Source organism: Bombus terrestris, chromosome 10, assembly GCF_910591885.1.
Source record: "Bombus terrestris chromosome 10, iyBomTerr1.2, whole genome shotgun sequence".
NCBI lineage: Eukaryota > Metazoa > Arthropoda > Insecta > Hymenoptera > Apidae > Bombus > Bombus terrestris.
In genome coordinates this window covers 15,149,478-15,163,558 of record NC_063278.1, presented here as the reverse complement: position 1 = coordinate 15,163,558, position 14,081 = coordinate 15,149,478, and the positions used below count along the sequence as shown (strand labels likewise).

The window sequence follows — 14,081 nt, the reverse complement described above, 5'->3', positions numbered from 1 at the left end:
CACTATGTATTTTATAACATTTACATACGTACATATAATGTTATAATCTAATTTTACAGATTACCATGGCACTTCTCTGATGGTACTCTACATTGGAGTGAATTTTAATAAAACAAAAATGCTGGAAAGTAAAGCTGAAAATTACAATATATCCAATTATAAGTAATTGAATAAAAGATAGAAATAAAAATAAATATCATATATGAAAAAATAATGAAGAAGTTTAGAAGAAAATAAGTTTAAAAAAATTGAATATATTTGTTGGCTCCATCTTTCAACGCACTTTACAATTTTATGGTAGACTATTTCATCTATCTTATATACGTAGTTCATGATTTATCCCTTCTCCCGAAGAAAATTGTGCGAGCGGGTGGGCAGGCGGCAGCCATATTATCAGTGAGGTGTCAGTATTGTCCGAACGTGACGGGATTTTTGGGTGTGGATCATACAATTTCCTGTCGTTTTCTCTAGCGGATATAGTGCAAGTGCAAGTGCCACCGGCCTACTGTGAATGTGTGGCACATGTGTCATAGAATTTATATCTTATAATTACAATAATGTAAGTTGTACATATTGAATTGGAACTTGGTATTAAGCAATTACACATTTTATATGTATAAATCTTAGAACAAATATTTTTTTAACTATCTTCGAAATATTACTCGTTTCAATATTGTTAGACGTTTTTATCAAATTTCCTATTTCCTAGTTCCTATTTTTTCCTTGAGAACTACCTTGCTATTACTAACCTAGATACAGGTTATTTCTTTAAGTTATAATGTCATCTCATAATACCATAATACCCTTAAGAAATTTCCAATGAGAATACATTCTTTTTTTCCATTGACATTTTGATTTTATGTGTTTTATTCATACAATAGATTTATAAATATATTTGCTTCATAATTTTAGTCATCGAAGGTGACATGCTACATTCCAATATCTTTTTCGTACAAAGGGCCATGCAGTAAACACATCAATGAAAATAAAGATTCTGTAAATGTAGATAAATAATTAATCGTTATATATCTAGAATAAAATGTTGAGATAATTTAATGTTACAGCTATCCAGACACGAATGATACTATAAATGTAATGTGAAATGCCCGGTCTCTCGTGAACTGTTTAGCAATCGTTTTTTCCTTTAAAGCAAAACGAGACGACAGAGACAGAATGACAGGATTACAAGCTTACATTTCTGTTAATCCTACGCATTTCTAGTCAATCTCAGCAATTAGCTTACAATATTTCACGCTATATACTATATACTATATACCTACTGTGTATGCATAATGAAGGTCTTTCGTCTTTTTCCATAATCTTTTTCTTTTATTGAATATTTCGGTAATTAAAATACCCGAAATAGTTTAACGTGTGTACATTATAATAATGATAATATATATATATATATATTCGATTTTACGCAAGTTATAGCAAAACGTGTACTATTTATATAATAAAGGTATATAATCGATATGTAAATTACCGTTGAAATGGTATGTATGTATTTGGCGTCAATGAGTGACCTTGGAAGAGATTTCGAAACATGAATCCCTTTTCATCATAACATTCCTTTGATTATGTGGAAATTTCTAACGTGTAACGCCTTCTGTATGTATTTACGTTATTTGAAAAATTTGTTTTTATCTTCTAGTACATTTCAGGTTTAAAACGTGTCGTGTATATTTGAGCGTTTTTCGTGAAATCGTGCCATAAATCGAAATAAAAATTTGAAATTTACGCAGTGTAAAACATGCTTTAGCCATTCACGTAAACACAGAGATTTTGCGACGAGTATTTTGGACTTCGGACGCAGTATGTAGTCGGAAATGGAGACTTTATTAATAGATACTTTCTATCTCCATGCTACGTGAAAAGTTGGACGGATACGTCTCGCTGAGCTTTTTTACCGCCATTGACAAAAAGTTAAAAGATACCAACGGTTCAATGGACGTAGTGGTCCTAGATAAAAGGGGAATGCTAGACACAGTGCGCAGGCACTCCTTACTCCTTATTGCGGACGGATGTCGGTCACGCGGATTTACATTATAACCTGTCTCTTCTTCCAATATGGAGACTTGTATGCAGTTCTCGACTATGAACATGCTATGTACATGTACTTCTGTTTTTTTTTAACAATGATCTTGCAGTAATTTCAAATTGATCCGTCACTACAGAATAATATTAATTAGCAATGATGTTGCTTTTTTCTATTATCATTAATTATTGTTAGTTAGTATTACAACATTATTAAATATTTCTTAAATATCTTTTCGCATTTTTTATAGGATTGTGGAATATATTACAACGTATTATTGAAAAAGTACTAACTCATTGAAAGTAATATTTAAAAAATATTAATAATATTCGCGAATTCTTGTTAAACATTTCTGGATAGTTTATAATATTTTGAGAAAGTTTTATTTCCGTTTTTTCATTTTCTGTGTATTATAGTATTCAATGTATACAGATATTACAGAATTTATTAATAACATAATGTTTTATTAATTATAATTCATTTTTGTTACAGATTGATATTTTCATTGTTTGACACGGGAAGACGACCAAAGGAAGCTACCAAAATGCCGAAAACGGTAGGTATATTTTATAAAAAAAGTATATTCTTTAAAATTAGCTTTACTTTAAATTTTATATTGGTAAAAATGTGTAGTATAATCTTGTACAGTCTCTAGCAATAAAAAGACATTATTAAAAGTTAATGATAATGAACATATTTGTCTTACATACAATATAGTAGTATTCTAGATGAAACAGTATTATAATAATTAACATAACTATAGTACAGTAGTTAACAAGCTTCAAGTTATATGATAGATTAATAAAGTTATTCCTGTTGATATTATTGATAATTTTAATAACTTTTAATAAGTCTCTAATCTTCATTCCTTAACATATTTCGTATTAGTCTTGAATAATTTTAGAGAATAAAAAAAACAACAAAAGTTTCATACGTACCTTTCAAATTGTGATGACGGTATGCTTCCATTATGGTATTTTTGGACAAAGAAATCATTGTTTAACGAGTTACGGCGATAAAACTATTTTACAAGAAGAAATAATTAGGACACAATATAAGTAACTATTACACAAAAGTTGTTTCGATTATTTTAGAACGTTTCATTTTAAAGAAGACTGATTATGTCGGTAAACGTAAACCGTTCTCGAAAAATTACTTCCTTCTGTACACCCGGTATTTTAACTAAACGCTGATTGGCTCTGGCTATGCGCATCGGGTTCCTCACGTGATCACATTCGTTCTTCTTTCTTGCTCTTACGAGCTCTGGCTATGTTTCGGAAAGAGAAGGACAACAATGCATAGCTTATAAAGGGAAGGAGTGGGGGGAAAGACGCTGCCGGCTGCACTTGCCCCATAGCATAGTAGCCCATTGTATGACTTGAGACTTAAGATTTTGAGACCGGCATAAGTCGACAGTTCGACAGACAGACGGTTAAATCTTGTGGTATCGAGTGTTCATTTGTCTCGACCAATACATCTACAAATTTCCAGTGTTGTATTGTTGAGATTATTCACGTTCGGTGCCACAATACTCAGTCTCTTATCAATTTTGATCGTTTTAACGGATCTCAGTTGAATTCGCGTTTACGTTCTCGTATCATCGCAGTTCACAGCCATGGTTGCCGGTGCTAAAATGGTAAGCGTTCATCTGTAAGCTATTTTGTCCCTTTCAAATTATTTCTTTAGCGATATCTTCAAAAGCAGAAGGATATAGGTTAGTATTGTAATATTTCATGTGTTCATAAATTATTTCTTCTTTTTTGAGAGAAGGATCTGAGATTATATACACATGTATGAAAAGGGTTAGAAGTGGCGTCCTTTTCTCTACCGGGTGACGTCTCAATTTATTTCAATGAATTTCCTATTTTTGATTCTTGTTTCTTATTTTATATGTAAAGATGAATGTCAGGGTGACGACAATGGACGCCGAACTGGAGTTCGCGATCCAGCAGACGACTACCGGGAAGCAACTCTTTGACCAAGTTGTGAAAACGATCGGGTTGCGTGAGGTGTGGTTTTTCGGACTCCAGTATACCGACAATAAGGGCGATTTGACGTGGATAAAATTGTATAAAAAGGTAGGATGACTGGTTGTTTATTGCGCTATATAATTCTTTTAACCGTACATGATGCCTCTTCTTCGTATATGAAATTGAGCTACATGTATCTGCAAATATCTAAAAGCTTCTGTAGTTGCTTCGGTGTGAAATACGCTCTGTATTTAATCAATAGTCAATATTAAACTATTTATTAAGTACTTACATATTTACTACTTTCTATAGATAAAATACATTAGTGGTATATGGATAATATACTATTACCTATCATAATTTAGAAATAGTGAACAATTGCTTTCACGAGATAAATTTTTGTAAGACACGTGAAGCAAGATATGTAATATATAATTTACCACTGATCATTCAATATAACGGCTTTATAAGATTATTTAACAATTTTTAAGAGTTAAAAGTGAAAAAGTACTTATACTATTATGTAAATGTTAAAATTATATTATTTATTCTGGAATGAATGACTGATGTCGATTGAATTCAGACATTTACATGTGTCATCCTGACAAAAAAAGTAACTTAGGGAGAGATGTGACGGCGAATGCTGATGTCATCGACTTTCGTAGATTCGTTACGTTCAACGATCAACCACACGTTCAATTTTACGCTCGATTCTTATCTTACAGTTACAGGTTACAGCATCCATTCTTATCTTATATTCAACCGGCATTTTATTCCTCCTAAAAAATAATTTGTATCATAGCATAATTAATTAATTATTCATTTGCCTAAAATTTACATCTTCGGAATAACTTTTCTAATACATTTATAATTTTACATCTATACATGAACAATTGTTTGCAAAAAAGCAAAAATATAGTAATAATTTTAACAACAAAATTACTTTTTGCAATTAAATTTATATTACGTCTATTTGTTAAGTTGATATAAATAGAAATAATTTTTTCCAATCCTAATCCTTGCTGTTTATACGAGATTATAAATCATTAATTTTTTACCATTTACGTCTTAATTATTATTATAGATAATTTTAAAAATGCATGGGAGATAACCATGAAAAATGACTATTTTGATCATTTCTTTTAAAGATATCGTATTTAACACGATATTCTTGATTCGCATTCTTTTAGGTATGAGATGGAAACAATTTTTTTTAATCTGGCATGTTTGATGATTTACGTTTTAACTGTTAGCTTTGAAAATATAACAGGCAGACACGACAAATATGGGAGAAATCAAATAATCATGAGAAACAATCCCGATTATTTTTTTAAAAAATATACTTGCCATGATATTCTCGATTGGGTTCTTTTTTTAAACGGAGTTCAGCCCGGAATCGCGGACTTCCGACGCGTGATTTCAAGTACAGTTACGAGTTACGACCAAGTGGATGTTCCATTTGCTTTCACCAAGCGGTTGGTGTAGACGCGCCTTCACCTTGACACAGTCGCGTTCGCGTATATGTACCTTTATTGTCTCCTTGTCGTCTTTTCTTCCACGGGTTTCAACATTTCTGCGAGCCGACTAAACGTGACCAATTTTAGGCGACCGCGGCTCATCTGGTCGTCGTTTCTTTTTTGCCCTTTCCTTGTTCTCATTCTTAGAATAAGACGCACGAACATATTTTCCAATGGGGAAAATGAGAAACTCGTGGAAATCAAAACGACTTGTGGTCGCCAGGTGAAATTCGATTTAACTACATATAGAAGACTTAACTTAACTAACTTAACTGATAATGATCTTGTAGGAAGCAATCGGGATTGGACAATCCATTTGAAACATGTTTCACTTATATGGAATTATCATTTATCATTTGTTTTATCGAAATATTCTAAACTCTTTTATTTGAAAGATATTCTCTAGTTTTAGACTTAATTAAGTATGATTAATTATATGTAATCACATAAGTATTGAGTTTCCGAAGAAAAACGTCATTTTCGTGCTATTGTTATGTGAAGGATAAATTTATGTTAAAGTTCAAATACAAATATATGTTACATATATATGTTTTGATAAAGAAACATTAATAGATTATTACATTATTTTGTAGTACAACTAGAAGGAAATTACGTAATTACTCTCTTAATCACGAATTTATAAACTTTATTCAAATTATAAAGCATGCTACTTTAGCATATAATGTTTTAAAAGTACACGTAATTATGTATTTACATTTCCATTAATACGTTTAATTAGAGATTAAAAATAATTACTACAACTTAGGCATCTCTAATTAGGATAGAAGTTTCTGTAAAGATATATGTTTAGCTTCTATTTATTTTTGCAGGACAGATGTGAAAATTAGATAACGTAATTATATTATCTGCAGTTGCAGATAATAACAAGTATTTCTATCGTAGTATGTATGTTGGACTAAACAATAAATAGAGTGGAAGTTGCATTGCTATTTTAGGCCAAATTTCGTAGAAATCATGATATAATAGATTGTATTATCCTGTTATTTTCATTATGTAGGAAATGAAAGAAGCGATACATTTTTACATTTGAATCAGTGCCAATTAATGAAAAATTGAATCTAGGAGATCCAGATACAAAAATAAGTATTGGTACTCTTTTGTTACACTTCATTTCTGTTGTAATTATATTGATTTTCTTGAAAATTATTTGCAGAAAAATTCTAAAATTCATTATTTAAAAATTTCTTCACTTTATAAAACTGAGGCGAACTAAACTTGTGTCATACCTAAAGGATCGGCCTTGCCTTTTTTATCTTTAAAATTATCAGATTATATAATATGTGGAATTTTGCAAACAGTTTTGTAAAATTGGAATTTTCGTATTAGGAATGTAAATATAAATCATTAATATAGATTTTGCAAAGAATTTTGAAAGCATTTTAAAAAGATATTGTAGAACAAAGTTAAAAAATTTTAGCAACTACTGTACGTTTAATAGATATGTACCTTGCTGTTGAAGTTCAGTTGAACGTAAGAAGATATAATAGGCTTTGATAAAGAGATAATGTTTTGTGAGATCAGCTTTTATTTATAACTATTAAATTACTTACAATTAACAAATTATAAATTTGTCACTAATATTTTTATATCTCATTTTAAATTCGTTGTCTGCATTATTAAATAATTATAAATTTATTCACAAATTAAAAAAATACAGTACGTGCATGTTAATTATATAAGTTTCTAAATAAGAACTTCTATACTGATTTTCATACATTTTTGAGGATATAGTGAATATTTTTTCCGTTAAAAATTTCTTTAAACCTAACTTTCAATATTTGGGTCGATTCATGTTTATCTACAATTCTGAAATACTTTTCTTACTTATAGTCACTTTTTAAAAAAGCAATGAACGAATACTCTCCCTCTTATCTAATCTAATCAATTGAGTACTTCTTAATTTATTACTCGAATTGTATTTCTTAAAAGTGTTAATTTTAACACATGTTTAAATGCAGTTTGTGATTTAAGAGAAAAAAGTTCATTTTATTAATTATTTCAATATCAAGTAAATTAATACATTCTTTAAACAACTTTATGGTATAATACCTTAATCTACATCGAATACTACTAGTGTACTTAGATAATTAAGTTCATGCAATAAACGATGAAAATGAGAAATCTTGGCATCAATTTTCAGTATTATAAGAGAAAGCTCATGACCTATCTTTTAGGTGTGACGCTTTTTTCCAAGCAATGTTCGGAGAAATGTTTTTACATTAGATATTCATTGTTTTCTAAATTAAGTATTTCAAAAAGAGTATTGTTAAAGACTATATCTCTCGCAAACAATATTATGTTTGAATTTGTCCCTCCTAAGACTTAATACCCTATTTTGATTTATAAGAAATGCCAGAAATACTCGATAAATACAGAGCATAGAGTACTGGAGCAATCCTATCGTTTGTAATTACAAATATAAAATTTGAATTGAAAACGCTTCACTAGAATTATAAATATCTCGTTGGAATTATAATTATCTTATAATTTAATAAATTACAAAATACATACATAGTTTCTTATTAATTACTTATAATTAAAAATTTAAATGACATTCACGACCAAACATACAATTTCCTTTTCGCTTTTTTAAACTGATTTTTCAAAGTAAAATTATGTACTTCTTCTTATGCAATTCCAAGCATAACAATTACTTTTCAATCAGCAGAAGCCTGCAGTTATCAAAGATAACGATTTTCCTTAAACGAAGCAGTTATATTTTTCGATTCACAGATCCGGCGAAACTAACTGTAAAAAGTGAAAGAAGAGCAAATGGTCGAGAACACATTCTCAGCGCTATTCTTATATTGTACGCATTCCATACAATGGATTTTTTCGTTCGATATCGAAGTTTTCTAAATCTGATTTCTCTTCATTATCAATAAAATTGATATAATACCCGAGGAAAGTTCTTCAAAATATATCTTTTTTAAATATTTTTGCAGTAGAAAGCTTGGAATATAAGTGAAAGATCGAATCTTGATCTACGGTTGGAAACTTTAGCGCATTGCAATAAAATGAATGTAATAAAATATAGAAACGAAGCCGGTCTTATCGGCTCTGTGTATTTCTGGCAAGTAGTATACCGGGTACTAAAAGGACCAACGACGAATGTATCGCTGACTTATCTTAACCGCTAGGCGATATCCTAGTATGAAGGCAGCTAGTCGATGTCCGGTTAGATTGGTTGTTTCGGTAGACTTTTTATTTAACAACCCATGAACGATTGCCCGCAGCCGGAAAATGCAATAACGAGGGTGGTGAAGAAAGAGGTGAAAAAGAAAGTTCGAAAGCTGAGAGGTCGCTCCGACTCGGACACGGACGACGACGAGTTTGAAGATGACCTGGTAAGCCACGGGAAGAGGGACTTGCTTTTCTCACGTTCGGAGATTCTTCGGTGTAGAAATGGGGGGTTCGGATCGAGAGAAACGGTAGGAAAGGCAAATAGGTCGTCGCTTCTCAAATTTCTGTTTATAGCTGTTTATAGCTATAGTGGCTCGCTAGAAAATGTAGAAGACTTTTATACGTAGCTATATACATATACATACATATATCGTGTGTGTTGTGGAAAGCATTTTGAAATTTCATTAGCGCTATAATGAGACTGCCATGGTTATATTGATAAAATTTCAAACTAATTGGAAAATGTATATAGAAGTTACACGGAGAATATATTTTTTTTGGGGATTTGTATTGATTGAATATACATATTTTTTCGATTCTGTTGCTTAAAGAAAAAGAAAAAAAAAGAAGAGAGCTAACAACAGTATTGAAAGGAAACAGCTTGCGCCGTTAAAGACTTCTTGCGGTTAAAGCTACATAAAACATAAACCACAAATTTCCACTTTCTTCTTTAACTGCCTCTAGAATTGCTTTATTTTTTAAGGCATTTTTATTGTGGAAGAAGATTTGAAGAAGAAAATGATATTTATTTAAAGTAGTACAGCGTTAGAAATAATCAGACTGCGAATTTTTATACATTCGTGTGGAATGTAAGGATTCAAGAAGGCACAATTTGAATGAAACTTAATAAATAAATATATATATAAATAGACGTTTAATCTTTGTTGGTTCCGCTATGAGGTTACAAGCACTTGATCTCGTTTAACCTGCTTAGCCTCCTGAATATGTAACAAATATTCGCCATTTATACGCATGCTATACAACATATTAATGTATAAAATTACACAATAAATACGATTTATGTACAAATACTAGTTGGTACTTACATACTCAGGTTTTTCCCGGAATATATTATATAATCTTTTCTAGTAACATAGTTGACAGTTTTATGAATTTCTGTTGGATTGCTAGGCATTCTATAGTCCATGAAACGATTGTCACTAGAGATGGCGTGTAAGATCACTAACGGGTGATCTGTCATAGTGATCGTAGAATCACAATCATGGTCGTGACCTAACTTCATTCACGACCATGATGAATGAAGTTTTTTTCTATCTCGGATGAATTTGCTTGGAGTGGTCGCAATTCTCGATCCTGATTGAATTGTTTTTAAAAAATACTTGCATATAGCTTGCATAGAGATATCTGCATATAACGTTAATTTAAAATTGCCTTTAGTTTTCTTTATATATCGTAAATTTACTTTATTCAATATTAAGAACGAAAAGTGATTCAATTTTCCTTTCTTCATCTTATATCAATGTCTTAAAGAGTAAAATATTAATTCTTCCTCTCTATTTTAAAATCGCAATATTCGCTTGATATCGTTAATATAAAATATGCAAATTACGTGATTCGTGCGAAGAACAGTTATGCCCTTTATCAATGAGAAGCGATCAGGAAAAATTACAAATTGCTGTAAAAAAATCCTCTTGATTGCAGACGAACGTGATCGAAGCGTGATTCACAAGTAACAGTTCACGCCATCTCTAGTCCCTGACTCATATTTTAGATTTCTGCTTCCTTTGTCATATGTTAACGTTTCACACGCCTAAACATTATTCGATAAATGGTGAGAACCGCATAAAAATGTGTTTAGCAGTTCTCGAGATTAGCTGTAATATACAGACGCTTACAGTGAAATTTTATTTTATATTACGTATACATATAGTTACATAATATAATACATATAATACCATACCATACTTATTCACCAAATTTTCTAAAAGAAATGATCTTTTTTTCAACAAATTTTTCGCGCCGATTTATAGGTCTCAAGACACGGTATAACATTTATTTCAATAATTTTTAGATATCTTTTGTCATTTACGATTTAGAAGCACTTACAGAGGTGATCTGGCTTGAATAAAAGGGTTGATTTCTTTGTAGTAAAAAACAGGCACGAACGAGTTATGTCTATATTTCTAGAAACGTCTAACGAACACTTGTGCAAAGTTCGAAATCGATGTGTATCGGCTCCCTTGTTAAGTCCAACCAATACAACAGCATGTACTATCATATCTTACGAAATCTAGACGCTGTACGATACAATACAATTGTACAGAAACGAAGTATATACATGTAAGTACGTGTGAGCGCACGTATGTACAATTTATAACATAATAAAATTTATATAAAAAATATATACATGTACAGGTATACATATACAATAAGGATTATAATTTTTAATAGATACAATGAATCTCTAATTAAGTTCTATGTTTCTTCAATTGTGGAAATATAAATTTGCATAAAAATTTGCAGTCTAGAAACAGTTGGAAACTATCTTAAACAGGAAAAGTGGTAATAGAATAAAATATCTTCCTTAGCTAAACACCTTCTTGTTTGTATATATATATATAAATATATATATTTGATTCGAAATATTACGACATTCTGATACAGGAGAATGAAATAGATTGGAAGAATTTTATGCATAAATTATCATATATAGGAATTTGACCAATTTTTTAAGTTGATACTTTTCGCTTTTTTCTTCATAGAAAGGTCTGAGTAAAGTTAAAATTGGTATAGGAATTCGTCATGGCTCCTTCGTATTTATCTAAAAGAAAAAGTAGCGAGAAAGTAACAGCTTGTGAAGATACAAGGAATTCGTACATACAAGCAGTGCAATTCTGTTAAGATATACTGTGTTATTTGAGAAATGAATGGAAGAAACTGTTATGTAAACAAGAAGACTGGTTCTCCTTGCTATATTAGACAAGCATTGATGATTATCGTCTTTTTGTAAATTGCTCTTAAAAAAGACGTCCAACAAATTGCGAGAAGGTTCATTTGTTGGGTTGGTGTATACAAAATGTCTTTTTTAAATGAAACTTTAATAGCAGGTAGTTTCTTCAAGAACACCATGTATTTCAAACAAAATAAATTTAATTAGTTTTATTATCCTAGATTTATCAAACTTATCAATTCTAGAATTTAAAAATTCTCCAAACGAAATTGCTACAGTGTTTTAATAATCTATGTATTAGACAATTAATCAGGTTTTCTGTAACTTCTTTCAAAAGACAAATTAATTTTTTTAACAGCTTTCATGCCACGTTTCGTCATGCAAGAAAATTAAACGAATATTTTGATTATTCACAACAGCTAATAAGATTTTCATATCTATGTTATAAATCATTTTAACATCGAATATACCTAGTTTATAGCAAACTTGCCTTTCCTTTAATATGATATTTTATTGACGATAGTATAAAATTTAATAGGTGAAATAAATAAAAATTAATAAATTATAAAGGTTAATTTAATATGGTTCGTGAAATTGAAAGTTTAAATAATCATCATTTCATATGTACAATGAGCATACGTAGACAGTAATGAAACTAGTCTGCTAGAAAAATTAAGAAACTTGGAATAAGTAAAAAAACTTCGTTATATTTGTTTATTAGAATATTTTTATATGCATCAAGCAAGCAACAACCACAGGTATACAGTAATGAAACAATTTGTTGCTAAAAGAAATACAAATTTTGAAAGAGTCATAACTTTATTTTATATTTATGTATTGGAATATTTTATATTTTTGAATGTTTAATGCTTGAAAAAATTATTTATATCGTGGGATACTGGCCTATAGAGTGAGTCTCTCGTTATCAATTCCGAACATTCGTTCATTAACTATGTATTCTAATTCGTAATATTTACTTCTGAATATTTACATCTACGTATGTGTGGACTTTGTATCTTGCGAAACAAGTTTTTCTTAAAGAAATTATTAAAAATAATCGTCTGTAACGTTCAAGCAACGGGTTATTATATAACGGTAGAAAATATCAATTTTACGGTAAACCTAAAGAATTGGATAGTGAAAGAATTAGAAGAAATTTTCAGTGGTGAACGGTACAATTTTGGGAGGTTACAAGATATTTCACCGATGGTGATACAACCGAAAAAGAGATAACTGTTTATGAGAAAATAAATCAAAAGTGCAGACTAATGGTTTTGAGGATTCGTTTTCAGAAAGAACGATTTACTATTTACGAGTTACAAAAAAAAGGGGGGGGGGACAAAAATTAAGTGACGAAGAAAATTGTCAATTTCTATTATTAGAAGCGTGTCTTATAGATACGCACGTGTGATTATTCCATCCTGTTGGAAATAGCCTTTTGTTAATTCAACATCTGTTGGCTGATTTACGAATCCGTTAATTATACATATCTTAATAATTAAGTCCTCACAATCTGTCAGAAATAACAGCTTAATGAGAGAATTAGCACCGTTAATGAAACAGAGCGCATCACGCTACAATCTTCTGTTGATATAAAATCTCATCTTTCAGTAAGTATCATATGGATTTTCTCGGTACATGCAGGATTATATGTATCTATTTATTATTAAATGAAACAATGCGTCATTCGCGATTATTTATGTTGTTCGAGATCTTATGGAAATAATAATTCTTGGACTACGGACACGCGATACGAGAGTATTTTCGTTTTTTTTAGCGTCTCCTTGACACGAAACGATTCTGATAGCGACATTCGTAATTGAAGACCTTGGTGTAAAAATCGGGCAAGTGCAGATTTTTAATGTTGTGAGAAATTTGAATGAAACTGAATTAAGTACAACTTATTGAAGCTATTACACTAATGCTGAGAATTTCAAGTGAAATATTTTGTTTTGAATCGATGAAGACTTTCTGAATCGACGAGAAGAAAGACACGCGATTAACAGAATATGTTTACTAAACGTTTGAAACACTTTGGCTGACAGATTAACGCTACATTAATGCCATCATTAACGCTATATATTAGAACAAAAGCCGGACAAGTCCTGGACATAGCTGATTCTTCTTCCCAAAGGTCACATTGAGCAAGTCCAAAAATTGTTATGAACGCATTGGACTTGTCCGATTCTTGCGCCGATCGATCAGTAGTGTATAAAAATACATAAAACTTCAAGGAGTCAAATTTTTGTAAAAGGTGGACTTGGATTTTTGCACCTTCAATTGCTCTTTTACATCTTCTATCGCAGTTGCAATAATCTACATATTTACTGAGAAAATTTGCCTTTCTTCGCCTTCATCTTGTTCACTAATTTCTAAATACAAATACTTTAAAAATATGTTTCAACGCTTTTATGATTTCTGGGAAATGTACATATACTTGT

The 14,081-nt window shown here is 30.5% G+C and overlaps 1 protein-coding gene across 6 annotated transcripts in view; it reads left to right on the top strand.

Moving 5' to 3' along the window:
* The first annotated feature begins 1,514 nt into the window (after nt 1-1,514).
* LOC100649484 (moesin/ezrin/radixin homolog 1) overlaps nt 1,515-14,081 on the top strand; it is a 36,089-nt gene continuing 23,522 nt past the window's right edge. For 4 of the 6 annotated variants that reach the window (XM_048409425.1, XM_048409423.1, XM_048409424.1 and 1 more), the window contains exon 1: nt 3,981-4,116. Coding sequence is in view for 2 of the 6 variants with exons in the window: in XM_020868204.2 (XP_020723863.1) it covers nt 2,025-2,110; nt 2,531-2,594; nt 3,937-4,116 (330 nt within the window). In the remaining 4 variants the exon portion in view is untranslated. Of the gene's footprint in view, nt 2,111-2,530; nt 2,595-3,430; nt 3,675-3,936; nt 4,117-14,081 lie in introns of those variants that run through there. The other 2 variants (XM_020868204.2, XM_012319862.3) reach the window with 2 other exon arrangements.